The sequence below is a fragment of the Rattus norvegicus genome, chromosome 3 (assembly GCF_036323735.1).
Source record: "Rattus norvegicus strain BN/NHsdMcwi chromosome 3, GRCr8, whole genome shotgun sequence".
In the NCBI taxonomy this organism is placed as follows: domain Eukaryota; kingdom Metazoa; phylum Chordata; class Mammalia; order Rodentia; family Muridae; genus Rattus; species Rattus norvegicus.
This window is the reverse complement of record NC_086021.1, coordinates 41,786,629-41,813,963: the sequence shown is the minus strand read 5'-3', so window position 1 is coordinate 41,813,963 and position 27,335 is coordinate 41,786,629. Positions and strand designations below refer to the sequence as shown.

The 27,335-nt window shown below is 36.7% G+C and overlaps 1 protein-coding gene across 28 annotated transcripts in view; it reads left to right on the top strand.

The window, feature by feature from the left end:
- Positions 1 to 27,335, top strand: part of Strbp (spermatid perinuclear RNA binding protein) — a 140,959-nt gene that overhangs the window by 65,091 nt on the left and 48,533 nt on the right. For 14 of the 28 annotated variants that reach the window (XR_591457.4, XM_063284721.1, XM_063284720.1 and 11 more), the window contains 6 exons: positions 5,105 to 5,249; positions 14,941 to 15,032; positions 16,066 to 16,161; positions 17,330 to 17,441; positions 18,048 to 18,145; positions 18,349 to 18,460. Coding sequence is in view for 25 of the 28 variants with exons in the window: in XM_063284721.1 (XP_063140791.1) it covers positions 5,105 to 5,249; positions 14,941 to 15,032; positions 16,066 to 16,161; positions 17,330 to 17,441; positions 18,048 to 18,145; positions 18,349 to 18,460 (655 nt within the window). In the remaining 3 variants the exon portion in view is untranslated. Of the gene's footprint in view, positions 1 to 5,104; positions 5,250 to 13,712; positions 13,824 to 14,940; positions 15,033 to 16,065; positions 16,162 to 17,329; positions 17,442 to 18,047; positions 18,146 to 18,348; positions 18,461 to 27,335 lie in introns of those variants that run through there. The other 14 variants (XR_010064705.1, XR_010064704.1, XM_063284719.1 and 11 more) reach the window with 4 other exon arrangements.

Below are 27,335 nucleotides of genomic sequence, written 5' to 3'. Positions count from 1 at the left end.
TGCTCTTGGGCTCTGGTTACTCTAAATATAAACTTGCTAACCTGTCTTAGAGATGTGTGCACCACTGATTAGGAAGCTGACATTGTCTTTCATTTCAGTTATGTGTTACTTGTGATTAATTGGATTATAGTTTCTTGGTCATTTTTCATTCTGTGATGTTTTAGTTAGGGTTTTCATTGCTGTAAAGAGATACCATGACCAAGACAATTCTTATAAAGAACAGCATTTAATTGGGGCAAGCTTACAGGTTCAGAGGTTCAGTTCATTATTGTCAGTGTGGGAAGCATGGCAGCATCCAGCCAGGCAAGGCTGCTGGTGAAGGAGCTGAGTTCTACATCTTGTTCTGAAGGGAACCAGGAGAAGATTAACATCCCCAGGAGGCTAAGAGGAAGCTCTCTTTGTCACTGTTTCTCCAACAAAGCCACACCTACTCCTAGAGGGCCATACCTCTTAATAGCGCCACTCCCTGGGCCTGGCATATTCAAATCATCACAGACTGTCCATGCTTGCTTTCTGCTTTCTTTATTCTTGAAATATGATGTATTTTAAAATTTTTATTTTATGTATATGAGTGTTTGCCTGTGTGTATTAGAGGCAAGAAGAAGGCATTGGATCCTCTGGAACTGGAGTTAAAGATAGTTGTGAACTGACATGTGGATGCTGGGAACTGAACCTGGATGGCCTGGAAGAGTAGCTCCTAACCACTGACCCATCTCTAGCCCTCCTTTGTTTCTTTCTAAATTTGTATTTCTTCTAAATGAGGCAGGTACCTTAAAAAAAAAAGTCAGTGGTTTTGGTTTTGAATAATTTAGGTGTGAATTTTTTTATTTTTAAGTTTTTTAAAAAATTTATGTATATGAGAGCTCTATCTTGATATATATTTGCCTGCCAGAAGAGGGTATTAGATCCCATTGCAGATGGTTATGAGCCAACAATGTGGTTGCTGGGAATTGAACTCAGGACCTCTGGAAGAGCAGTCAGTGCTCTTAACTTCTGAGCCATCTCTCTAGCCCTTTAAAGTTAAAAAATATAAAAAATCAGTGTATATTCATTGTATTGGGTCATTCTGATACATATTGACCATGTACTTTTATCCTATTCACCTATTTGTTTCCTTCTTTTGCTATTCTCTCTCTTCTCCTGGTCCCTTCTTAAATAGTCTGCCCTTTGGTTTCACATCTTCAAATCAAACAAATAACCCCTTCCTCAACTATTTATTTGCTTGCTGTGGAATGTAAAAGGCAACTTGCAAGACTTAGTTTCCCAAGGCTTGAATTCAGGTTTTCAGGCATGGCAGGAAGCATCTTTAGTCACTCAACTATCTAGCCTCCCTGCTGTTGTCCCACTTTTAATGTTTATTGTCTCATAAGAAAGGGGACATAGGAAAAAAGAAAGAAAGAAAGGAAGAAAGAAAGAGAGAAAGAAAGAAAGAAAAGGAAGGTAGAAAGGAAGAAAGAAAGAAGAAAGAGAGAAAGAAAGAAAGATAGAAAGAAAGAAAGAGAAAGGAAGAAAGGAAGGAAGAAAGAAACGTTGTGGGTCTGGGGAGCTGGCTCAGTGGTTAAGAATAGTTGCCTCTTTGCAGAGGACCTAGGTTCAGTTTCCAGCACTCACAAGGTGACTGCACAACTATCTGTAACTCCAGTTCCAGGCTATCTGATGCCCTCTTTTGGCTTCCATGGGTAATGCATACATGTGGTAGACTTAGACACTCAGGTAAACCTTTCATACACACTAAGTAAAAATAAGTAAAACCTTAAAAAATGAAGCGCACGTATTATTTGTCTTTGTGAACCTGGCTTGCTTTGCCCTACATGATGCTCTCTGGTCCCATCCATGTCCTTGCAAATGATATAATTTAGTACTTCTTGAGTAATATTCTCTTATGTATTAGGGTGAGGTACTTACAATCTCTGACATGCGGAGTGCTGGGTTTAAAAATAAGTGCCACCACAACCACCCATCTGGCATCGTTTTCTGTGGCTTTGAAGATACAGCAGATTTGATAGTTTCTGTCTACATACTAGTGCTTTCTCTATGTAGGTTGAACTTGATTTCTTTCTCAAGTGAGAATCTTTATTTCTGTGCACCACAGTTTTAAAATGTTACTGTTGATCTAGTAAATCTTCAAGGGAAAATCCCAAGAGAGAGTATAGATTTTTGCAGACCAACTCAAATTTTAGGAACTTTGGGCTTTCCAGACTAGCAAAGACTAAAACGATATAAAATTCTGAGGTCTTTTTTTTAATCTCTAGAAGAGATGAAAGAGACTTGAACACTTAGGGCCAGTGGTGGATATTATGAGACATGTATTTCAATTTAAAATAGTCATTGTAATTTTCCAACAATGAATTTTCTGTATCTGGGTGAAGGTACATTTCACTGGAAAGTAGCCATTTAATTTTCCACTGATGTTAAGAATCAGTTATATACATATACACACATTTCCTTCTGTGTATATCAAAACACACATGCATTATTATAATATTTCAAGAAATAAATTTTAGTGTTCACATATTTCCTACTATACTAGTTTAGTGATGTGTGTGTGTGTGTGTGTGTGTGTGTGTGTGTATAAAATAATAATTTCTAAAAGGACCTTTCCTACAGGTTAACACTTACTACATAGGAACAGTTCAGTTATTTGCTATCCTCATTGAGGTGGAAATGCACCTTTTTCTTTGTACTCTTTTTCCAGGTTGATTTTAGAACTTCTCCGAACAAAGGAGGCGGAGAATGACAAGTAGTCTTCGAAGTTAGTGATTGAAGTTAGTCAAGACCAAATTCATTATATTTATAACTTTGGATATATCTTATAATTGGAAATTTTAATTTTCCAATAGATATCTTTAAAAAACCTATTTATTTTCATTTTATGTGTATTAGTGTTTTGCCCACATTCATATCTGTTTGAAGATGTCAGATCCCCTAGAACTGGAGTTATAGAAACATGTGAGCAGCTAGCTATGTGGATGTTGGGAAGTGAGCCCTGGCCCTCTGGAAGAGCAGCCAGTGATTTAACAACTGAGCCATCTATCCAAGTCCAAGAGAGAGGGAGGGAGGGAGGGAGGGAGGGAGGGAGGGAGGGAGAGAGAGAGAGAGAGAGAGAGAGAGAGAGAGAGAGAGAGAGAGAGAATGTGTGTGTGTGTGTGTGTGTGTGTGTGTGTGTGTGTGTGTGTGTGTGTGTGTGTGTGAGCAAGCACTTTCATATGGAAATCAGAGGAGTTTGGTGTATTTTTCTTTCTCAAGAACTCTTTACCTTGTTTTTTGAGACAGAATCTCTCAGTGTGATCTGGGGCTCTCTAATTAGGATAGGTAGGCTGGCTGGCCATCAAGCCCCTGGGGATCCATCTGTCCCCATTTTCCCAGTTCAGGGATTCTAGGCACATGCCACTTGCCTGTTATTATTTGTATTATATTGTGTGTACCATATATGTGATGCCTGAGGAACTAGTAGAGGGTCTCAGGTACCCTGGAACTGAAGTTACTGATGGTTGTGTGCCACCCTATGTGCTGGGTGCTGAACCCTTGGCCTCTGCAAGAGCAGTAAGTACTGTTAACCCCTGAGCCAGGTCACCTATCTATTGTTTTATGTGAGTGCTGGGATCAAACTTGAGTCTACTTGCTTGTGTGATCAGCACTCTATAATAAACTCATCTCTCCATCCCTCTAGTAGATAACTTTAATGTTCTTTCCCCCATTGGCAGAATGAATGTGAATAGTTTTGTTGTTGTTTATTTTGCTTCTGGCTGTTTCATTCATGGTATATATTCTTTTCTTTCTTTGACTTTTGTTCAACATAAGTGTAATGAGTTTTCTTTCTTTCGATTTTTTTGAAGTATTTAGTATTAAAATGGTATTTTTAAAATAAATGACAGTTTTAATAGAGCATACTTTGTATTATTTTCTTCAGGCTATTTTATGTCAGTTAATTTAAAGCTTGATCATTAAGAAATGCCTTGTGCTCAGTGTGGTGGTGCACACCTTTAATTTGAGCACTCGAGAGGCAGAGGCTGGTGGATCTCTGTGTTCAAGGCTAACCTGGTCTATAAGGCAAGTTTCAGGACAGCCAGAGCTACACATAGAAATCTTTTCTTGAATCTGTGCTCCTCCTAACCCCCAAAAAAAGAAAAAGAAAAGAAAAAGGAAAAAAAAAAAAAAAAAACAAGGGAAGAAAAAAGAAAAACACTTTATTTGATTTATTTAATTATATACTTAATGTCTAATATTCAGTTTATGATTTTGGATATTTTATGAAAGTCCAAGGATTATATGTTTATTATCATTGTATTATTTAAACAGGCAGTGCAGCCAGGTGGTGGTGGCACAAGCTTTAATCCCTAGCACTTGGGAAGTAGAAGCAGGCAGGTCTCTGAATTTGAGGCCAACCCGGTCTACAGAGTAAATTTCAGGATAGCCAGGACTACACAGAGAAACCCTGTCTCAACAAATAAAAAAAAGGAGGAGGAAGAAGAGGAAGGAGGAGGAGAAGAAGGAAGAAGGGAGAAACTCTGCAATGTAAATCCCCTGTGGATGTTACTTGGCTTATTTCATAATGATAAGTCTCAATGGAAAGATTGCTGAGATTATTTTAATTATACAAGGCAACTGTTTATACTGATTCTTTCATGTGACTAAGCAGACATCTTTTTCATTCATACTTTTCTTTGTTTACATTAGAAATTTATATTGTCTGAATTCATAAGTCCTTTGGCAAGTAGTAGTTTATATTGTTCTGCCAACAGCACTATTCTTTCAGAGAGCATTTCAGCTACTCATATTTATGTGATACTTTACTGTAATCATTTCAAGTATACTTACTTACACTTACTGTCACTTACACTTACACTGCTATTCACATTTTACATGGAAGCAAAATGGTTTTAAATATAATTGTCTGCATGGTTGACATTATGGTCCCTTTATGCGGGATTGAGAATGGGTTTGCTTAAGTTGAAAGAGAAGTTATCTCCAAAGTAAGGAACTAGTTACAATTGTGGGTCTTATATACTCAGTGATACTGATTGTTAATAGTCACTAAATTAGCTCAAGTATTTCCTTTTAGAAATTTTAATGTGATTGTTTTTGAAATCTTGGTGACTTTCAGAAACTAACAGAAGAGAAATACCAAGTGGAACAATGTATAAATGAAGCGTCCATTATAATTCGGAACACGAAAGAGCCAACACTGACTTTGAAGGTGATACTTACTTCCCCTCTAATTAGGGACGAATTGGAGAAGAAGGATGGAGGTACATGTGTGTATATATCTACACATACATACATATCTATGTTTCATTTTGTTCATGTAATGGTTTTTTTTCCAGTACTGTTTTAACTCTGCCTTGGGATTTAGGAGGTCATAGACTTAATTTGCTTGTGTAAGCCACCTATGATATTTTAGAGTTATTGTTTTGGAGTGTATTTTGCACTTTCAGATAACTGCGTTTATCATGTAGGCTTTTAAAACTATGCTTTAAATTTTCTATCATTTTTAGTGATCTGCTTTTTTCTTTGTTTGCTTTCCTTTGTTTATAACTTCAAGTCATTGGTGTCAGCTAAGCTGTTCTGTTATACTGGCTTAGTGATCAGATTTCAGGATTAAATGTAGTACAAACCAGAATTATTTTCAAAATTTTTTATTGATTTTTTTTTTGTTGTTGTGGACTTTGAAATTTCTTGCATTTTGTGTTAGACTTCTAATAATTGTATACCCTTGTAAGTTGTATTGTATGTAGATTGGGCTTATAGAATAAAGGAAAAGAATTAGTGAATATATTTTACTCATAATTTTCAATCTTCAAAGTGTGATTTAAAATGTATATAACATGTAACATATATGAACATATAATACAAAGTGTACATATACCTATGCACACATAATACAATATATGTGCACACATACACATCTACACGCACAGATATTTTTATTTTAGAGATAGTTCTCACTACATAGCCCTGGTTGACCTGAACCTGAGCATGTAGAGTTGGATGGCCTCAAACACAGAAATCTGCCTGCCTCTAACTTGTTAGTGCTGGGATTAAAGGTATGGGCCAATGTGCTTGCCTTCAGTAAACTTTTGAGAAGCTTTTTTTTTTTCCTTTTCTTTTTTTTCGGAGCTGGGGACCGAACCCAGGGCCTTGCGCTTGCTAGGCAAGCGCCCTACCACTGAGCTAAATCCCCAACCCCTTGAGAAGCTTTTGACCCTGTTAACAGTTTGAATAAGATATATGTTTAAAAGAATTGGTTTATCACATTGTCACCCTCATAAATGTAGACTGATAAATTAACTATTGATAGTTTTGAGAAGTTGGTGAACATGTGATGAGTTTCATTTTCCTATGTTTTTTATCTTGTTTGTACTTTCTGTCTTGTTCAAAGAAATGTGCCACATGACATTTCTCACTGTTGGACTCTTGACCAACTGGCCACTCTGTTAAAATCATTTAGAGACACTGTAGATGGCCAGTAGGATACTTGCTAATTTCCATCTGTCCGATTCCAGCATATCTCTCATTGTATACCTCTTTATCATAAGTACCACTAAAGCGGAAAGGAGTATAGATCATTTTTGTAGTTTCTTTCAAATTGCTAATAAGGATAGAAAAAGGCACACATAACTCTGTGGTAGATTTTTGGCTTCTCGACATGAATTACAGAATCCTGGAATTAAAATAGATGGTCACCCTTTTTAAAAAAAATGTCTTCGTGTGTGCATGGGGGTGTCAGGAGGCTAATGTAGTTATCAGAAACCAGATACGTTTTTGAGTCATATTTAAAATACATCCCATCTATAATTGGGTTTAATGCCTGTACTTTACTCTTTGTATAGACGTCTGAGGTAACTCAGAAGAACTGTTCTCTTAAATGGCTTAATTTTTTAAAACAGAGGATGAATGATTTCTGATTTCTGGTTTATCAAAATAAGCATTAATTCTGGTAAGCTACATTCTCTTTGAACCTGTAGTACAAAACCAAGCATTTCTATGACATTTGTAATTATAGATGTTACCAAACACTGTTTTTCTTTTCAGAGTTGTTTGTATCTGCTTCTTCCTTTACCTCTTTGAAGGTATTAGGAAAATATAAAGATTTTTTTTTCTTATGTGTTTTTGTGTGGGATTTTGTAATAGCTTTCAGTGTTGATTCCCTCAGGCCTAATGTGTTGTTTTTGGTTCAGAGAAGCTGAAAACAGGCTTTTAGTGTATTGTGCCTTTTTGGAGTCATAGAATGAGATTTTTATGATATAGTCACAATATTTGTTTAAGGTGTTTTAAGTTACTAAGGTTCTAAAGAACTTATGTGCTGACTCTCAAGAGCTTGGTGAGATCAGGTCATACTAAGGAATCAGCTACTGTTAATTGTGCTTTTGATGGCAAAAAGATTTGCTTTGGTGTTGTCCCCCCCTTGGGTTTTTTTAGTTTATATTTCAAATGTTATCTTCTTTCCCAGTTTCCCGGCCATAAACCCCCTATCCCATCCCTCCTCCCCTGTCTTCTATGAGACTGTTCCCCAACCCATCCACCCACCCTATCTTAATTAGGGTTTTATTGCTGTGAACAGACACCATGACCAATGTAAGTTTTATAAAGGACAACATTTAATTGGGGCTGGCTTACAGGTTCAGAGGTTCAGTCCATTATCATCAAGGTAGGAGCATGGCAGCATCACAGCATCCAGGCAGGTATGGTGCAGGAGGAGCTGAGTTCTACATCACCCAAAGGAAACCAGGAACAGACTGAGTACCCTCAGGCAGCTAGGAGGAGGGTTTCCAAGCCCACCCTCATAGTGACACACTTCCTCCAACAAGACCACACCTTCTAATAGCGCCTCTCCCAGGCCAAGCATATGCAAACCATCACACATCCCTTCCCACCTCCTTGTCCTGACATTCCCTTACACTGGGGGGTATAGCCTTTGCAGGACCAAGGGCTTCTCCTCTCATTGATGCCATCCTCTGCTGCATATGCAACTGAAGTCATGTGTACTCTTTGGATGGTGGTTTAGTCCTTGGGAGCTCTGATTGGTTGGTATTGTTGTTCTTATGGGGTTGCAAACCTGTTCAGATCCTTTAGTCTTTTCTGTAACTCCTCTAATGGGGACCCTATTTTCAGTTCAATGGTTGGCTTCGAGCATCCACCTTTGTATTTGTCATGTTCTGGCAGAGCCTCTCAGGAGACAGCTATATAAGGCTCCTGTCATCATGCACTTCTTGGCATCAGCAATATTGTCTGGGTTTGGTGGCCATATGTATATGGACTGGATCCCTTTCCTTAAGTCTCTGCTCCAAACTTTGTCTCTGTATCCACTCCTATTAATATTTTTGTTCCCCCTTCTAAGAAGGACTGAAGTATCCACACTTTGGTCATTCTTCTTCTTGAGCTTCATGTGGTCTGTGAATTGTATCATTGGTTAATTCGAGCTTTTGGGCTAATATCCACTTGATAGTGTGTGTATACCAGGTTTGTTTTTTTGTTATTGGATGACCTCACCCAGATTGATATTTTTCTACTTCCATTCATTTGCCTATGCATTTCATGAAGTCATTTTGTTTTTAATAGCTGAGTAGTACTCCATTGTTTGGTGCTGTTCCTAATATCCCAGCTGTGGTGACCAACTTGGTATTTTACAGTTTATTCATTTTGTCTAATCTGGCTTTGTCATAGATACCTTTTTGGATATATTCCTGTGCAGTTTGGAGCATCTAGCATAATTGGATATCTGCAGTCTGGATTATGCAGTGTTTGTTCACTTAGACACCATTCTCTGATGTAATTCTCTGCATCTATGGAAACACAAGGCACATTTAGCTTTCAGGGATTCCTGGCACTGAAAGATAGCATTTTCTTCCCTTCCATACATTTTCTTTTTCAAAGTTAATATCTTGGAGCACCTGTCCTCTACCCCGAGACTTTTTGTCATACTAATGTGGCTTGCTTATACCACTCCCGAATACATAGTTTACAGTAGATACACAAGTCAACTATTTTTCTTCCCTCTCTTCTCTTAACTTTCTGAATGATTTTGGCTGAATCTAAATGAGAATAAAGGCAAGTTGGGAACATTCAGAGCCAGAGGACTGGGCTAGGGTAGGGCATTAAAATTATCTTCAGTATTCTCTGTGGAGTAGTGTATATAACTATTTATTTCAAACCACCATTTATGTTTTAAATTATTGAGAGTACATAAAGAATATCCCTTTTTAAAAGAATGATGTCACAAGTAAGAGTTCTCCTATGCTGTGTTTACATAATCTAACCCTTCAATATGGTTAGGGTTAGGGTTTATTTAGGATTAAGAGGCCTTGTGGAATGACCATTTTTCTAGTACTGTGCATTGCTTTTTTTTTTTTTTTAAAGGCATAGAAGAAAAAGCACAGATCTTGCTGCATAATGTGTGTGTTAAGGTCTTCACTCTATTGTGCTGTGTGACATTGGTCAAGCTTCTTAATTTCAGAGTATAGAAAACAGAAATAGCAAGTTGTTTGCAGGGTTAGATCAGAGAATTTATATACAGTGAGGTATACAACTACATTCAAAGTAGTAAAGCAGAAACCCCTCAGCTACTAAAAGGAGAGTAATGTGGGCATACTAGATTCAGATTGCCAAATCTTAACACAGCCAAACTATTTATTTATTGTTTGTTTGTATTTTATTTTATTTTTTTGACACAAGGACTTACTATGTAGTTCTAGCTGGCCCGGAACTTAGTTCTTTTATGTATACCAGCTTGATGTAACAGGCTAGCCTTGAATTCACAGAGATCTTTCTGCTTAAGTATACTGAGTGCTAGGATTACGGATCTGCCCTACCACGCCCTGTCCATATACCTAAATTTTAAACCACACTTGAAATCCAGAATTATGAGTATATAGGATACTTTGTGGTACTAATAATGAGTTGACTTATTGTGTAACTTATGCTCCTTAGAAGGCAGGTATCTTTTTTTCCCTCCCTTTACCCCTATCCTTTATCCTAAGTACCTAGAATGATACCTGATATAGAAGTAGGTTACCAGAGAATATCACACGAGTCTGCTCAGTGAATATTCAGTCAGCAGAAAAATGCAGTCCAGTGTATTAAAAAAAAATGCACCTCTAGCAGAAAGACAGAACATCAAGTGAGAGATAGGGGATAGGGTTGCCATCTCATAGTTAAAACTCTGACCCATAATTGTTCCTGTTTAGAAAGAACTGTAGGGACAAAAATGGAGAAGAGCTTGAGGAAAAGAGGGCCAGTGACAGACCTAAAATGGGATCCAGCTCAGAGGGAGGCCCCAAGGCCTGACACTATTACTGATGGTATGGAATGCTTACAAAAAGGAACCTATCAAGACTGCCCTCCGAAATACCCAACAGGCAGCTGAAAGAATCAGAGACAGATATTTACACCCAACCTATGGACAGAAGCTGCTGACCCCTGTGGTTGAATTAGGGAAAAGCTGGAAGAAGCTGAGGAGGAGGGCAACCCTGTAGGAAGACCAGCAGTCTCAATTAACCTGGACCCCCGAGAGCTCTCAGACACTGGACCACCAACCAGACTGCATAAACCACCTGATATGAGGCTGCCAACACAGTAGAGGACTGCCAGGTTTGGGTTCAGTCAGAGATGATGCTCCTAACCACAAGAGACTGGAGGACCCAGGGGGTGGAGAGGTCTGGTAGGGTTGGGGGTAGGTGTGCGGGACATCTTCGTTGAGTAATATTTCTATTATGGTTTTTTATGACTTACTGTCTTAAACGTTTTTCCTCATATATAGTTTATTTAAAAACTCAACAGTGGGGCTGGAGAGATGGCTCAGTGGTTAAGGGCACTGACTGCTCTTCCTGAGGTTCAAATCCCAGCAACCACATGGTGGCTCACAACCATCTGTAATAGGATCGGATGCCCTCTTCTGGTGTGTCTGAAGACAGCTACAATGTACTCATATAAATAAAATAAATTAAAAATAAAAAAAAAAAACCTCACAGTGGCCCTAGGAAGGAGATAGCTATTTTTTCTATTATAAGCAGGAATATATCATTTTCCTAGCTAACCTGGCAGTCTAGTATAGAATTCTTTTTCCCATTCCTGTCTAGAGTTGGAGCAGGGACGATTTAGCAGATTGTTTTCTTTAAATTACACAGCCTCAACTTTGGATGCAATTTTTAAATTAGAAATGTATTTGCTATTTGGGGTGTGATAAATTGTTTCTAAACTTATGTTTGCTTTGTAGTTTTAAACCAAGCAGATGGTGAAAATAAAGCATTTTCTGGCTTATACTAAAATCAACTTTTGTTCTTTGTATTGAAGTAGATTCAGAGCTTGATAGAGAAGTTTTCTTAGCTTTGGTTCCTTTTCACCTGTTGATGTCAACTTGAACTTCTGACTCTTTGCAGAAGTTCACTGACATGTGTCCCACTAAGCTCAGGGTAGTAGATTGTTACAGTCCATAATTGTGCTGCAGGCTTTATTTTTCTGCCTTTTCCTGGTGCTAGAAATGCACCGTGCAGAGCAAACCTTTGGTCATTTTCTTTCCATTGCTTGATAGTGTTTGTGGCATAATTAGACAAGTTAAGAGGACAGTCCTTCCTGCTTCCATTTTATTGCTGCATTTGTTTGTTCATATTACTGTGTTCTTATATTTTTTCATGAACAATAATAGTTCAGGCATAATGTCTTTTCAGAAAGCTTCAAGGAATTGAGAGAAAAGAGGTTTCAGGATTTCTTCAGACATACTAAAAACAATTATATCAGGATGAGGTGAGAACTCAGCTTTATGCAAATTTCCATGGAGCCTGCCATGACAACCCAGCTCAGTTATTCTGCTTTTGAATGGCCAGGTTCTATGTATATAGATATAGTCACGCCTGGAATGTAGGATACTGAGAAAAGACAACCATCTGCAGCAGAATGGTGTTTACTGGTCACTGATCTAACCAAATGAGCAAGGATAGGCATAATAGACCTCTTTCTAATGTTTCCATTATTCAGAATGCTCATGTACCTTCATACTCTGATGGTAGGTTTAAAAAACATTTTTAAATTTTTTTCTTTGCATTTTTGTTAATAGTTGTTCATCTTCCTCTGCAATTTCATATGTTTTCTACAAAGCAAGTAATTTAAAAAACATTTAAAACATTTTTTCTTTGCATTTTTGTTAATAGTTGTTCATCTTCCTGTGCTATTTCATATGTTTTCTACAAAGCAAGTAAAATGGATCACAATTGTATACTTAAATTTTCCCTCCCTCCCTCCTTTCCTTTTTTTTTGAGACAGGTTTTCTCTATGCATTCCTGGATTGGAATTCACTTTGTAGACCAGGCTGATCCAGAATGCACAGATATCCATCTACCTGCTCCCGATTTTCTGTTGTTTTTAATTTAATGACTTTTTTTTTTTAAAAAAAAGAAAATCTTTGCTAGCCTAATAAAGTTGAAACATATACAAACACACAGAAACACATACAATACTACACACCGTATTAAGGCTCCATCAAGAGTGGCATTTTTTTCCCAGCAGTGGTTTTGTGACTACCACATGAATGAATTTTTTTTTTAAATCAGTGAAAATATATAAAACTACATCATTAGCCATATAAGGGACTGGTAAGTAGCACTGTAGTGCCATATGCTTATGTATCACATCATACAAAAATTGTTCAAGATAAAATAAATGTATTGTTACACCCCTGCTGTTTCCAACCTCATGAATAGTGAAACATTTTGGATCTTTTGACTGTCAGAACATGAAGAAACATGACCATTTTGATGTTGATGTTGATGTAAAAGGAGTCTGCTGCAAGTCCTCAGTGCTTTTTCATCTCATTTTAGTAAAATCTGTTGTTTCCAAATGTTGGCTGTCTGTAGCTAGCTGTTGTCTTGATTTTATTTCCAGTTAGAGTTTGTGGTTATAATCTGATTTTGTGATGAAAGAAGTCATCAAAATTATCTTTCTCTTGTCACAATTAGGGGGTATACTTATAATCTCTGACCACTGAATAAAACACTAGGAGGTGAACGAAAAGTTCTGGCGTCCCAGATATTTTTCTTCTGTCTCTTCTTCCTATGCACCTCTTCTTTTGTTTCCCTTCATCCTGACTCCATAAGGTGGTAGAATAAAACTTACCTTGCTTTATTATTAATTTAAATATTGAAGTTGTAAAAAAATAAGCCATTTGGATTGTGTTTCTTAACAGTTAGTCAACCTTTGTTCGGGAATCTACCTTTTAAGAGATTCTATTAAAACAATTTGATGATAAAACACTAAAAGGACTCAGTTGTATGATTCATAATTTTTTTTTGAGGCTTCTGATTTTATGAGTAGAACTGAGTAATGAAATGAAATTCACCATTGTGATTTTTGTTGGCAGTTGTTAATGGGAAACAATGTAGACATCTGCTGTGGAGCTCACTTAACAGAAAATAACCGTGTAACAGTTAGTCCTTAATGTTGCAGCAGTGGGGAACCCACAGTTCTTCCTGTTACAGTTGTTGTTTTAGCTGGGCATTATGCTTTTAGATGTAGTAACATTTTAACTAGTAGAATAAACACTGTTTGCCACTGTAGAGTAACTGATAACTAAAGAAACAGATATCCATACTCTTGTATACCATTTAAAAGTATTTACATCCCTTGGACCATGCAGTGTATTCAATATCTACTGTTAGCAGAATATTGAGAAGAAGCGTTGGGACACTTATATTTAAAAGCATTTTTTTTTTTTTCTTTTTGAGGCAGCTTTCTTTGTGTGGCTCTTGCTGTCCTGGAACTAACTTTGTACACAAAATTGGCCTCAAACTCACAGATATCTGCCTGCCTTTGCCTCACAAGTACTGGAATTAAAGGTGTGCATTACCATTGCCTGGCTTAAGAGCATTCCTAAGAGAGAATAATAAATTTTAGGGGTTAGAGAAACTTTTTTTAGGCATCCATTTGTGGAACTATGCTTTCATTTATTTCATGCTTGTGGGTACACTGCAGCTGTCTTTAGACACACCAGAAGAGGGCATTGGATTTCATTACAAATGGATGTGAGCCACCATGTGGTTGTGAGCCACCATGTGGTTGTTGGGAATTAAACTCAGTGCTCTTAACTGCTGAGCCATCTCTCCAGCCCAAACTATACTTTGAAGTAGTGCATCACAACTTAAAAAATTAAAAATCCCACTTTTCCATAGCTCAGCAGAAATGAATTTGATTAGGAAACCTTGGATTTAGTATCATGTAACATTTCAAGTATGTGGGCTTTATTGTTAATCATGATTAAGTTTTGCAGCTTTTGACCACTTCAACCAATTGTGAAATAGTAAGGCAAATCAAAAGGCCATTTTTAGGTAGCAGTTTATTATGAGTTGCCCTAAAACAAAAGAGAGATCAATAAATGTTTCTATTTTATATTTGTAATTTTAAAATTTGGGCTTCAAAAAGAAATAGTGAACGAACCCAAAGTAACATTTGAGATCTCATTACTAGTCTTGTCATTCTAGTGACTGGATTTGTCTAGAAGCAAATTTCTATTTTTGGTTACTTTACTATTGTATAAGAGTTCCAACTCTTTTAGACCCTGATCAATTATTCAGATTTTTCTATTAAAAAGTTTTTATTGCTACTATTCATAGATATTGTTCTTTGTAGCTTGCCAAAGAAAACAGTGCTTGTATTTATTTTGCTATCTATGATGGTGCACATGTTCATTAATAAGATCACAGATTGATTATAAGAAGTAGTGGTTACTGATTCCTTTGCTGAATGAATTCCTTTACTTTTCCTTGCACATTTGCACAGAATCTGATGACTGTAAATAATGTGTACTTAATTTTAAAAAGAAGCAACAAAATCATTACAAAATTTTCTGGGAGTCTTATTATAAATTCACTCATGGTGCTTTAAGTTGTGACTGATAATTTTTTAAGAACACCCTTTCAAAATTTTCTGTTTTCCTTTATCCCATTTTACTATTAGAAAATGTTATGATGAAAGACCCTCCGGACTTATTGGACAGGCAGAAATGCCTGAATGCCTTGGCTTCTCTTCGACATGCCAAATGGTTTCAGGTTGGCGCTTTGTTATTTCTTTACTGTTTCTGTATAGCCATGTGTAGATTATATGTGGACTACTTTCAACTTAGTTCGATGTGTGTGCTGTGTGAAATGGGAATAGTTTGTAGTTCATTGAGTTACTGTCAGAGTAAATCAGTTCCTTTGGGTACAGTGTCTTTCATTGGTGTGTGTGTGTGTGTGTGTGTGTGTGTGTGTGTGTGTGTGTGTGTCTGTGTCTGTGTCTGTGTCTGTCTGTATCATTGTGCAGTAGAGGTCAACTTCAGTGTCATTTCTCAGGAGTTATATACCTTGCCATTTTTGGGAAGAGGTCTCTCACTAGGATTTGCAACTCCCCACACAGGCTAGTCAGACTGGTCAGCAAGTCCATGGATCCTCCTATTTCTGCTTCTCTAATACTGTGATTCTAAGTGACTTTTAAAACACAGGTTCTGAGGGTTGGACTCAAATCTGCATTCTTGCATAGGAAGCAGTTTATACACTGGCTGTCTCTCCATGTTGTTTTATTATCATGTAATTCTTTTTGACTTACTATTCTGAGTAGTAGAGGGTGGCTTATAAAATATACAGAAAAGATGAATGTTAATATAGTGCCTGGAATAGGGTTGCCATGAGTTTACAAAAGGAATTTTTCTATTCTCCTTTTAGTTAAAAACCTGCCTTTCTAAACCATTAACTTGCTATTTTTCACAACTTCACTTTTTTGGTTTGCTTGAATACCACTAAATTATTTGCTAATTGGTATTACTCTAAAAATGTTTTCTATGGGGTTGGAGAGATGGCTCAGTGGTTAAGAGCACCGACTGCTCTTCCAGAGGTCATGAGTTCAATTCCCAGCAACCACATGGTGGCTCACAACCATCTGTAATGGGATCCGATACCCTCTTCTGGTGTGTCTGAAGACAGCTACAGTGTACTTATATATAATAAATAAATAAATCTCCTATAAAAAAATGTTTTCTATGATCAGTGAGTTTCAAATGAGGAATGGATTGCTACAGGGATATTGGAATTATTTTGTTTGTTTTAGGCAAGGGCAAATGGATTAAAATCATGTGTAATTGTCCTCCGCATTCTGCGTGATTTGTGCAACAGAGTACCCACATGGGCACCATTGAAAGGATGGGTAAGTACTTAAATGTGACTAAAAAAATATGAAGCTATACCAGATGAAATTCATGAAATGTCATTACTATTACTATATTCTGAGTTAGTTAAGGCAAATGTTGTCTGTTTTTGACCTAGAAATATTCAGTTTTATGAAATCTTTTATGCATATAACTTCTCTTTTGTCATTTGTTTTAGACCTGATATGTATATAAATTTTAAAATCTATATTATTATCATTATCGTCGTTGTTGTTTCTGACTTAAAGGTTTTATGCTTTTTAGAAGTAGGTGCTGTTCTTCCTTGAATTCTGTATGGATCATTGATCACTCATGGATCACTCGTTGCTCATGATAGCCTTTTTGGATGACCCATTGCCCTCAGTGTATTGTTCCATTTGTGTGGAGATTATTTGATAGAATGGTGTCCTTTGAATTTCTCATGAAATGTAGACACAAATCCTAACATGTTAATTCAAGTGCAGTGTTACAATATATACTTTAAAGTATGTCTGCCATTAAGTTAAGCGCAGTGTTTTCCTGATACTAATTACTAATTATGGACATAACATATATTGTAACATTGACTTAATTTGGAAATTATGCCTGACCCAGTCAGGACTAGAATTTTAAAATTTATAAAAATAATTTAATGTTGTAAAGGCTCATTCATAAAATAATGAACAACTATGATTATTTGTACAGCATCATGAATTTCATTTTATCTAATGTAGAGATGCGTTTCTTTGTTTATTGTAATTATTGCTCTTGAAGTAAGCTGTTTGAATGAACTCTTTTTATAGTTGAGTGTTTCCTAACTTAAGTAGGATTTAAAACTTGTTAATTGTAAATTATTATATCACTTTAGGTTTTTAAAAAAAATTAGGGCAATTAAAAATAAGGTTGTTTTCTCAAATGTTTTTAGAAAATATCTAAAAGTACTTGGTTTAAAAACTGGGTACTGGAGAGATGTCTCAGCTGTCAAAAAGCTAGGCTCACAACTAAAAATATAAAAAAAAATGGTTGGATTAGAGTAGATAATCATGGGATAAGGGTTAAATGTTCCTTAAATGCTAAATTGTCTACACTTTTTTGGCTTCTCTTTTAGATAGAATTGTCAGCTCACGTTTAACTGGAATCCTTTTAACACTTGGTGCATGTACTAATTTGTAATTTAATATCTTCTAGCCACTAGAGCTTATATGTGAAAAGTCTATAGGTACTTGTAATAGACCTTTGGGCGCTGGGGAGGCCTTGAGACGAGTAATGGAGTGTTTGGCATCTGGAATACTACTTCCTGGTAAGGGTTTCAAACTCTAGGCAGAAGAATAATAAAAATCTCATTTTAGTTAATTTATCAAACCATATGCTAAATGTTTGTCCTCTGCAGGGGAGAATGATGTGTAGGAGTTCTGTCCTTTAGAATTTCAGCAACTAGAATGTTTATGTGTGGAAGAGTGCTGTAAAGCTTTTTCAGTAATTCTAATTTGTGTTTTATATGTACTAACATAAAAAGTACTAATAGAAATGCTTTGAATTTGCTTTACTTGGAAGTCAGAATTTGGAAATGTAAATCCTTAAGAGTATGAATTTTGTTTTAATTGCAGTCCAGTATTAAATATGGGAAAACTAAATATAAAATCCATTTACAGAAAACTAAATATAAAATCCATTTACAGATCAGGGATGATTCCTCAATGATATTCTAAATTCTTGGAGTATGACTCAACTTGGTATTAGGTTATTTTCGTATAAAATAAGGACAGTGAAGTGCTAAAACTGTGAATGAAAGAATGTCCTTAATTGAGCAGACTTTTAATTAATTCTTTAGCTTTTCCCCTTCTCTTTTGTTTATTATATTCTAAACTCAGTTCTAAATTTTTATTTTTCCTTTCTTTGGCCAAAGGTGGTCCTGGTCTTCATGATCCTTGTGAGCGAGACCCAACCGATGCTCTAAGCTACATGACCACTCAGCAAAAAGAAGATATCACCCATAGTGCACAGGTATGAGGCTAGTATATTACTGATTGCTTAGAAAGATACTATAACTTTCGTTTTCTGAATTGTGAGGTTGCTTTTCTTATATGCTTAAATTAGGGAATTCTATCAGTATAACATCAGTATGTAATGAATGACATTTGAGTTAGATGTCCTATAAGCTAGAATGTTTATTGAGATTTGATTAAATATGATGTTTATTTCTTTAGCATGCACTTAGACTATCAGCCTTTGGCCAGATTTATAAAGTACTGGAGATGGACCCTCTTCCATCTAGTAAGCCTTTTCAGAAGTATTCCTGGTCAGTTACTGATAAAGAAGGTGAGTATGAAAGTTTTGTTTTTGTTTTTGTAATTAGAGTTGATAGTGGTGGTGTGTACTTTGTTTTGGGAACTTAAAGTATTTGTTCGTCCAAATCACTGCTTTTCTCTTTAACTTAGTTGGCTTCTATCCCAAACAATAGTGGCATGAACTGGCTGTCTCATTTGTTTGTCTTAGTGATCAGATCATTTTCCTGTTTTGCTAGATTTTGTTACTACATAGACTTAAGGACCATATATATTTTAGGCTTCTGGTCTAAGGAGAGGAGATAAATCATAACCTAAGAAGAGATATTATCTTTGTCACTGGTCAGTATGATGAACTTTCTGAAGCTTGCAGGTTTTCATATAGGAAGAAAAAAACAAAGGGGATGAGGAAAATTTATTGGACAATTCATGACTACCTTCCATTTGTATTTGTGTGCTTGTACTCATTTGTTGTGTGAGAAAACTTCTTGGGTAGTTGAAACTTACTTGTCTTCTTATCACAGACAGAGAGACCACAACAGACCAAAGTATGGATACTACCAAAGTCCAGCTTGGTGAACCAATGAGTTTTATTGGGGTTACATATGGTAATGTTGATGAAGGGTTACTTACAGGAACAAAGATAACTCAGACAGCTGCATCATCAAAGCTCACCCCAACACATGTGACAACTCATAAAAGCTGGGAACCTGGAGCATACTGCACAGCCTGTAGATAACTCAGTGGGTTAGAGAATGTCTTTTTGGCTGCCTCAGTTTTTCCAAATTTTTTCCATGCACTTAGTTCTTTTTGTCCAAGAGTTTTCTTTATAGTTGGGCTTTGCTTACCTTGGAAGGGAAGGGCTCTAATGAATCTGGTCAGTTTCAGGGAGTTCTTGAAGCTGTTTTTTTTTTTGTTGTTGTCGTCGTCATCTTCCCTGCTTAAGGATTTTCACTGCTGGATGGAATGGTTTAATCCCGAAGAAGACTGTTAAACGCATCTACTCTGAAAAGAAAAATGGCCAATTTTAATAGTGGGATTCTAATTATTTCTCTGTTATGTCCCAATTTTTGGCCTTGACCGTTTTTCTCAGTAGGGATATTACCATCTTTTTTACTTTATTTAAAGACTGGTGTCAGGTTAAAATGTCTTAACACAGGGCCTGGAATAGAATACATACTCAAATGTGAATTTATATACCCGGTGTGCCCTCATTGTCCCCAAATGTTTTTCTATCTTCTCATCAGTCATAAAAAGGGCAGGTTATTTGATACTAGATATTCTTTATCTAAGATATAGCCTACCTCCTTTAATTGATATTATCATAATAATTATGCCATTACAAAAATAAATACCCGATGTATTTATTTGGATAAGATAGTCCAGTCTAGTCTTCTTAGTCCACAAGATCAAAATTGTTGCTTAGCTGACTGTGGAAACACATTACTATAACCCCAGTACTTGTAAGGCAGAGGCAAGTACTTTGCGAATTTGAAGGCAGCCGAACTTAGAGCAACACTTTGTCTCCAAAAACAAACAACAAAATTCAAAGCTGTTATGTAAAAATAAAAGTTTTGAAGGAAGGGGGGGGGGCGGGGCGTCTTTTGTGCCTTTTATGCCTTTCATGAAAACACAGCTTTCTAGGAGATCATATATGATTTATCTTGGCTACTGGAATATTCTTTTGTTTCAATTTCTATCATACTTCATGCAGACTCATAATAAAAAAGAAGCGCTGAGCCTTAGCAACTCTTCAAGCACACAGATAGACGGTCCTTAGCTAAGAAGTCTAAGAACCACTGCCTTGTATCCTAAGCTCCCGAGGAAAGAAGTGCTCAGTACAATCTGTAGGAGGCCAACACTTATTTCTTTCATTGTTGGTGAAAGTATTGGAAAAAAACTTAACATGTCCAGTGTAACATCGGACATTTTCTATAAACAAAATAATTCAAGTATATTATTTATGATTAAGAGCAAATTTTTATTTCACTTTATTCACAATAGTACTCTCCCTCTAGCAGGTAGTAAAACTATATTTTTATTGTTATGTTACTTAGGGTTTTTTTGTTTTAAAATGTAAAGATCTTAATCTCAATTTAAGAAATGCGTGATACTCAATTCACAACATAAAACAGAACCAGAGAAGCGGTTTCTATCTTAGGTGTCAGTTGTTTAGCTATGTGACTGGGTGAAACAGTTAAACATTTTGTACTTTGGTTGAACAATTCAATGCTTTTATCACCAGGTCTCCTGACATTTACATTTGTTTGTTCCTAGAATTCCTTTTCTCTTCACATGAAGTATATTTTTTAAAAAAATAATGTTTTAATCCTTTGAGAATTTTATAGAATGCAGTTTCGATCATATCCATCCCACTTGAGAGTGAGACCTTCCCTCACTTTTCTTGCCCACCCAACTTCATGCTTTCTTTCATATTCGTTCTCTCTCCATCCCTTTATTCCTGTCTCCTTGTCTCCCTTTCCCTGCAAGCCCTTCCCATCTCCCTGTTTCCCTTTTTCCCTTTGTTTCAAGTCCAGTTGTGTTGGCTGACTACTCCTGAGCGTAGGGTCTGCACAGGAGTGTTGTCTATATACCGTTAGAGAAAGCTGACTCTCCTTCTGCCAGCAGCAATCAATTGCTTCATGCCTACCTTCTTTCCTCTGTGCTGAGATTTTGTGTGGCTTTATCTTGTTCTTTTGGTTATTTACATTTGCCATAATCCCTGTAATTTCAAATCTGCATTTGACTTATTATAGTTGGAACAATGTTTTGCCATCCACTACTTCTGGCTCTAATCTTCCCACCCTGTTTTCTACACAAATCTCTGAGCCTTGAGTGGAGGGTTTTGATAATAGGTCGTTCTAGGGCCAAGAATTTCAAAGTGCCTGCATGTTGAGCAGTTGTCTATCTCTGTGTTAATGGCTGTGCAGAAAAAGTTTTGTGATGAGAGTTGAACAATGCGTTGATCTGATGGTATAGCAACAAATCATTAGGAGTTGTTTTACTTATATGTCCATTTAGCAGAATATTAGTAAGATGTTTTCTGTTAGGGCTTGTACCTGTCTAGCCACAGGTTCTTGACCATTTTAATAGTGTCAGGTGTGGCATCCATTTTGTACAGTGGACTGTCAATCAAACTTTAAAAAGAGGTTGTTTGCTCCTATGATGTTTGTGCAGCAGTTGTACTATGGGACGTGTTTTTGTTTTTGTTTGTTTTTTTTTTTTTTTTTTTATTAACTTGAGTATTTCTTATATACATTTCGAGTGTTATTCCCTTTCCCGGTTTCCGGGCAAACATCCCCCTCCCCCCTCCCCTTCCTTATGGGTGTTCCCCTCCCAACCCTCCCCCCATTGCCGCCCTCCCCCCATAGTCTAGTTCACTGGGGGTTCAGTCTTAGCAGGACCCAGGGCTTCCCCTTCCACTGGTGCTCTTACTAGGCTATTCATTGCTACCTATGAGGTCAGAGTCCAGGGTCAGTCCATGTATAGTCTTTAGGTAGTGGCTTAGTCCCTGGAAGCTCTGGTTGCTTGGCATTGTTGTACATATGGGGTCTCGAGCCCCTTCAAGCTCTTCCAGTTCTTTCTCTGATTCCTTCAACGGGGGTCCTATTCTCAGTTCAGTGGTTTGCTGCTGGCATTCGCCTCTGTATTTGCTGTATTCTGGCTGTGTCTCTCAGGAGCGATCTACATCCGGCTCCTGTCGGTCTGCACTTCTTTGCTTCATCCATCTTGTCTAATTGGGTGGCTGTATATGTATGGGCCACATGTGGGGCAGGCTCTGAATGGGTGTTCCTTCAGTCTCTGTTTTAATCTTTGCCTCTCTCTTCCCTTCCAAGGGTATTCTTGTTCCCCTTTTAAAGAAGGAGTGAAGCATTCACATTTTGATCATCTGTCTTGAGTTTCATTTGTTCTAGGCATCTAGGGTAATTCAAGCATTTGGGCTAATAGCCAATTATCAATGAGTGCATACCATGTGTGTTTTTCTGTGATTGGGTTACCTCACTAAAGATGATATTTTCCAGTTCCAACCATTTGCCTACGAATTTCATAAAGTCATTGTTTAGTTCTTTGTTTTAGCTATCCTGCGCTTTTATGTTTGCATATGATATTTAAGATTTTTTATTTTCTATGAATAATTATGTTGGGGTTTTTTTAGAGTTATATTAAATATGTAGATTATATTTGGTAGGGTAGTCATTGTCACACTATTACCTCACCAATTTATGAGCATGGCAGATTTTCCATTTTCTAGTATTGTCTATGATTCCCCTTTCTTTTTTTTTCTTTCTTTTTTTTTTTTTTTTTTGGTTCTTTTTTTTTTTCGGAGCTGGGGACCGAACCCAGGGCCTTGCGCTTCCTAGGTAAGCGCTCTACCACTGAGCTAAATCCCCAGCCCATATGATTCCCCTTTCAATGTCTTTATTGTATGCCTTTTACTTTCATACTTAAGACATTCTGAGATCTTGTGTGTGTGCATGTGTGAGTGACTATTTTATTTCTCTCTTGGCATGTTTGTTTCGATATAGGAAGTCGCTTGATTTGTGTGTTAATTTCGTATCCTGCCAGTTTACAAAATATATTTCTGATCTGTAGAAATTTCCTGGTGACATCTCTAGAGTCTTTTATGTATAAAATCATACTGTCTGCACATACATCTTTTTTTTTTTTTTTTTTTTTTTTTAGTTTTTTGACTTCTTCCTTTATTTGTAATCTTCTTGATCTCCTTCAGTTGTATTATTGCCCTAGCTAAGATTGAGTAATATATTGAAGGACAATTGAGATAGCGATCTTGTACTTGATTTAGTGGAAATACTTGTAGTTTCTCTTGGGTTAGTTGTAAATTGTTGTAAGTTTATTATGTTGAGATATGTCCCTGGTAACCCTAGTTTTCTTCAGGACTTTGATCATGAAGGGATATTTGATTTTACTAAAGGCCTATTCTACCTCTAATGAGGTAGATGACCATGTGTTTTCTGTCCTTTAGCCTATTTATATGATGGCTTACGTTTATTGATTTACATATGCTGGACTATACCCACATCTCTGGGATGATCATGATTGATGATCTTTTTGATATATGCCTACATTTGCCTTGCAAATATTATATTAAAGATTTCTACATCTATGCCCATCAGAGATAGTAACTTATTGTCTTCTTCATTTGTTGGATCCTTGCCTGATTTTGGAAATACTGACTTTTTAAAAAGATTTAAAAAAAATTTTTAATTTTAAAAAACATTTATTCATACTATGTATGTGAGTACACTGTCACTGTCTTCAGACACACCAGAAGAGGGCATCAGATCCCATTACAGATAGTTGTGAGTCACCATGTGGTTGCTGGGAATTGAACTCAGGACCTCTGAAAGAACAGTTGGTACACCTAACCGCTGAGCCATCTCTCCAGTCCCTTAAAAAGATTTTTAAATGTTCTTTTGGTTTCTATTTTGTGAAACAATTTGAGAGATATTGATATAGTACCTTATGATTCGCTGAATTTGCTCAGTGTCTTTCTTTTCATTTCTAGTTACAATTAAAATTATATTATGTGTATGAGTGCTTATTTTTTTGTGTTAATTTTGCATGTATGTTTGTGTATCTTGTGCTTGCCTGGTGTTAGCCAGAGAAAGGCATTGGATTATCTGTAATTGTAATTATTAAGAGCCACCGTGTGGGAAATGATGAATCCAGGTTCTTTGCAGCAGTAACTAGTGCCCTTAATCTCTGAGTTGTCTCTCTAGCCCTCATCTCTAAATTTGGATCTTCTCTTCTTTCTAGTTAATTTGGGTAAAGGTTTGCCAATCTTGTTGTTTTTGACCCCTATCCCCACCTCTCAAACCATCTCTTTATATCATTGATTATTGATGTTTTTCTTTCCTGTTTCATTAATTTCAGCCCTGTGTGTTGATTATTTCTTCCTCTCTACTCTCTGGGTATTTGTTCATGTTTTTCTTAAGTTTTCAAGTGTATTATCATTTACTATAAATATGAGATCTTTCCTGACTTCTGGATGGTAGGCACAGTGTTATGAAGTTTCCTCTTAGGACTGCCTTGAGTGTATCATACTGTTTTGGTATGTTGATATGTTATATTTCTATTTTGGTTCAATTAAATAACCCCCTCCACCCCTGGGTTCCTCTGTGTTGTCCTGGAGTTCTCTGTAGAACAAAGCCAGGCTGGCTTCAAACTTAGAGATCTGCCTCTCTCTGCCTCCCAAGTGCTTGGATTTAAGGTGTGCACCACTACCGCCTGGCTTAAATTCTGTTCCCTTTCTTTACTTTTCCTTTTCCCTTTCCCCTCTTTCCTCCCCTTTACCCCTTTTTCTTCCTTCCCCTTTCCCTTTTTCCTTCTTTCCCCCTTCCCCTTTCCCCTTGTTCCCTTGTTCCCCTTCTTCCCCCCTTTCCCCTTTCCCTTTCTTTTCCTTCATTCCTCCTTCTTCACCCTCCTTCCCTTTCCCCTTCTCCCCTTGTCCCTTTCTCCTTTCCCCTTCTTCTCACCCTGCTCATGTTCCTCTCCCCTTATCCCTTCTCTGTTCCCCTTTCCCCCCTTCCTGTCCTTTTTTCCCCCTTTTCACTTCTTCTCTTCCCCCTCCCTTTTAAAAAAATCCCTGAGACAGGGTTTTTCTAAATAGCTCTGGCTGCCTTGGAACTCACTCTGTAATTCAGACTGGTCTTGAACTCAGAGTTCTGCCTCCCAAGTTTTGGGATTAAATTTGCACAAATTATCACCACCCAGCATATTTCCTTCTTGATTCTCACTTGGTCCAGTTTTCATTCAATATCGTGTCATTTTGTTTCCATGAGTTTTTCTATTTTTCACCATTTGTATTGGGTTGAACATACCTTTGATATAAGATAGGATGCAGGATATTCAGTTTTCCTATATTTGTTGAGACTTACTTTGTATCCTAATATATGGTCAATTTTAGGAAATGTTCTATGAACTGCTGAGAAGAAAGTGAATTCTTTAGTGCTTGCATAGAGTTTTCTGTCAGGTTCACTTATTTATGATGTCATTTAACTCGAGAGTTTATTTAGTTTGTGTTTGGATAACCTATTGGTGAAAGTGGGGTATTAAAGTCACACACTTTCATTGCTAGGGTCAGTGTGTGGGTTTTAGTTTTTAGTTTCTTTTATGAATTTGTTTGTTGTGTAAGTGTTAAGAATTGTAATATCCTCTTGGTGAATTTTTCTTTTAATGAGTATAAATTGCCTTTCCTATCTGTTCTGTCTAGTTTTGGTTTGTTAGGCTGTCTATTGTTGGCCTGTTTGTTTCTTTGTTTTATTTGCTTTGAATATCTTTTTCTATCTTTTTACCCTAAAGTGTCTGTCTTTAATATGGGGAAGTGTGTTTTTTGTAGGCAATATAAAGGCTCATCCTGTTTTCTAATCCCTCTGTTAGTCTGTTTTTATTGGGGGAATTGAGACTGCTGCTATTTACTACTGAGTTGTGTTTATTAAGTTTTGTTTATTTTGTTTTGGTGTAATTGATTATTTTTAGACTTATGGTTAACTGTTCTGGGATTTTTTTTTTTTTTTTTTGTTCTTCCTATCTCTTGGGTATGTTTAATCTTCTCTTTAGATCAAACTGTTTCTTCTAGTATCCTCTGTTGAATTTACTTAGTAAACATGAATTCCTTAACTTTGTTTTAATTGTGAAATTTTGTTTCTGTTTTATTTATTTTTAAATGTTGAGATTCATTTTTTTAAAAAGATTTATTTATTTGTTTTATGTATGTGAGCACACTGTTGCATCAGATTCCATTACAGATGGTTGTGAGCCACCATGTGATTGCTGGGAATTGAATTCATGACCTCTGGAAGAGCAGTCAGTGCTCTTAAAGGCTGAGCCATCTCTCCAGCCCTCTGTTTCGTTTATGACTGATCATTTTGCTGAGTATAGGTTTGGGCTGACATCTGTAGTCATTCAGAATGTGTAGAACATCAGACCAGGTCTTTCTTGCTGTCAAATTCTTTGTTGAAAAATTAATGGGACAGAGAGATAGCTCAATGGTTTAGAGCACTGGCTACTCTTCCAGAAGGCCCTGGGTTCAATTCCCAGCACATACATGGCACCTCACAACTGTCTGTGACTTCAGTTTCAGGGGATCTGATACCCTCATGCCAATGCACATAAAATAAAATAAACTTCAAATAAAATAACTAAATTATGTTAAAACAACTTGTTACTCTGATAGGCCTGCCTTTGATGTGACTTGGTCTTAATATCTTTTCTTTGTTCTATATATTTAGTGTTTTTATCACTGTATTATGGGACAGTCTGTGTGCTTGCTATCCCCATTCTCAACTTCTTCAGTCCTTTTTTCTTTTTTTGTCTTTAAGATCTTTTTATTATTTTTAAGTACACTGTAGCTGTCTTCAGACACAACAGAAGAGAGCATCAGATCTCATTACAGATGGTTTCAGGGAATTGAACTCAGAACCTCTGGAAGAGCAGTCAGTGCTCTTAATCACTGAGCCATCTCTCCAGCCCTCCTATTTGGTTTTCTATATGCTTCTTGTACCTTGATAGCATCTCTTTCCTTAGGTTTGGGAAATGTTCTTTTACTATGTTTAGAAAACATTTTCTGTGCCTTCGACCTGGGTATCTTCTCCATCTTTTATACTTTGGATTCATAGGTTTGGTCTTTTCATAGTATCCCACATTTCTTGGATAGTTTGTTCTTTGGGTTTTTAGATTTAACTTTTTTTTTCCAGCTGAGTGATTCGTTTCTTCTACCTCATTTTTGAGACATGTTATTTTTCTCTTCCATATGATTCAGTCTGTTGGTGGGCTTTTTCCGTAGCTTTTTCACTGAAGGAATTTTATTTGTATGTCTTTTCTCCAGAGAGTACACATTAAATTGTATTTTCATATTTATTTTCATTCAAATCTTTGTTTTACTTTTT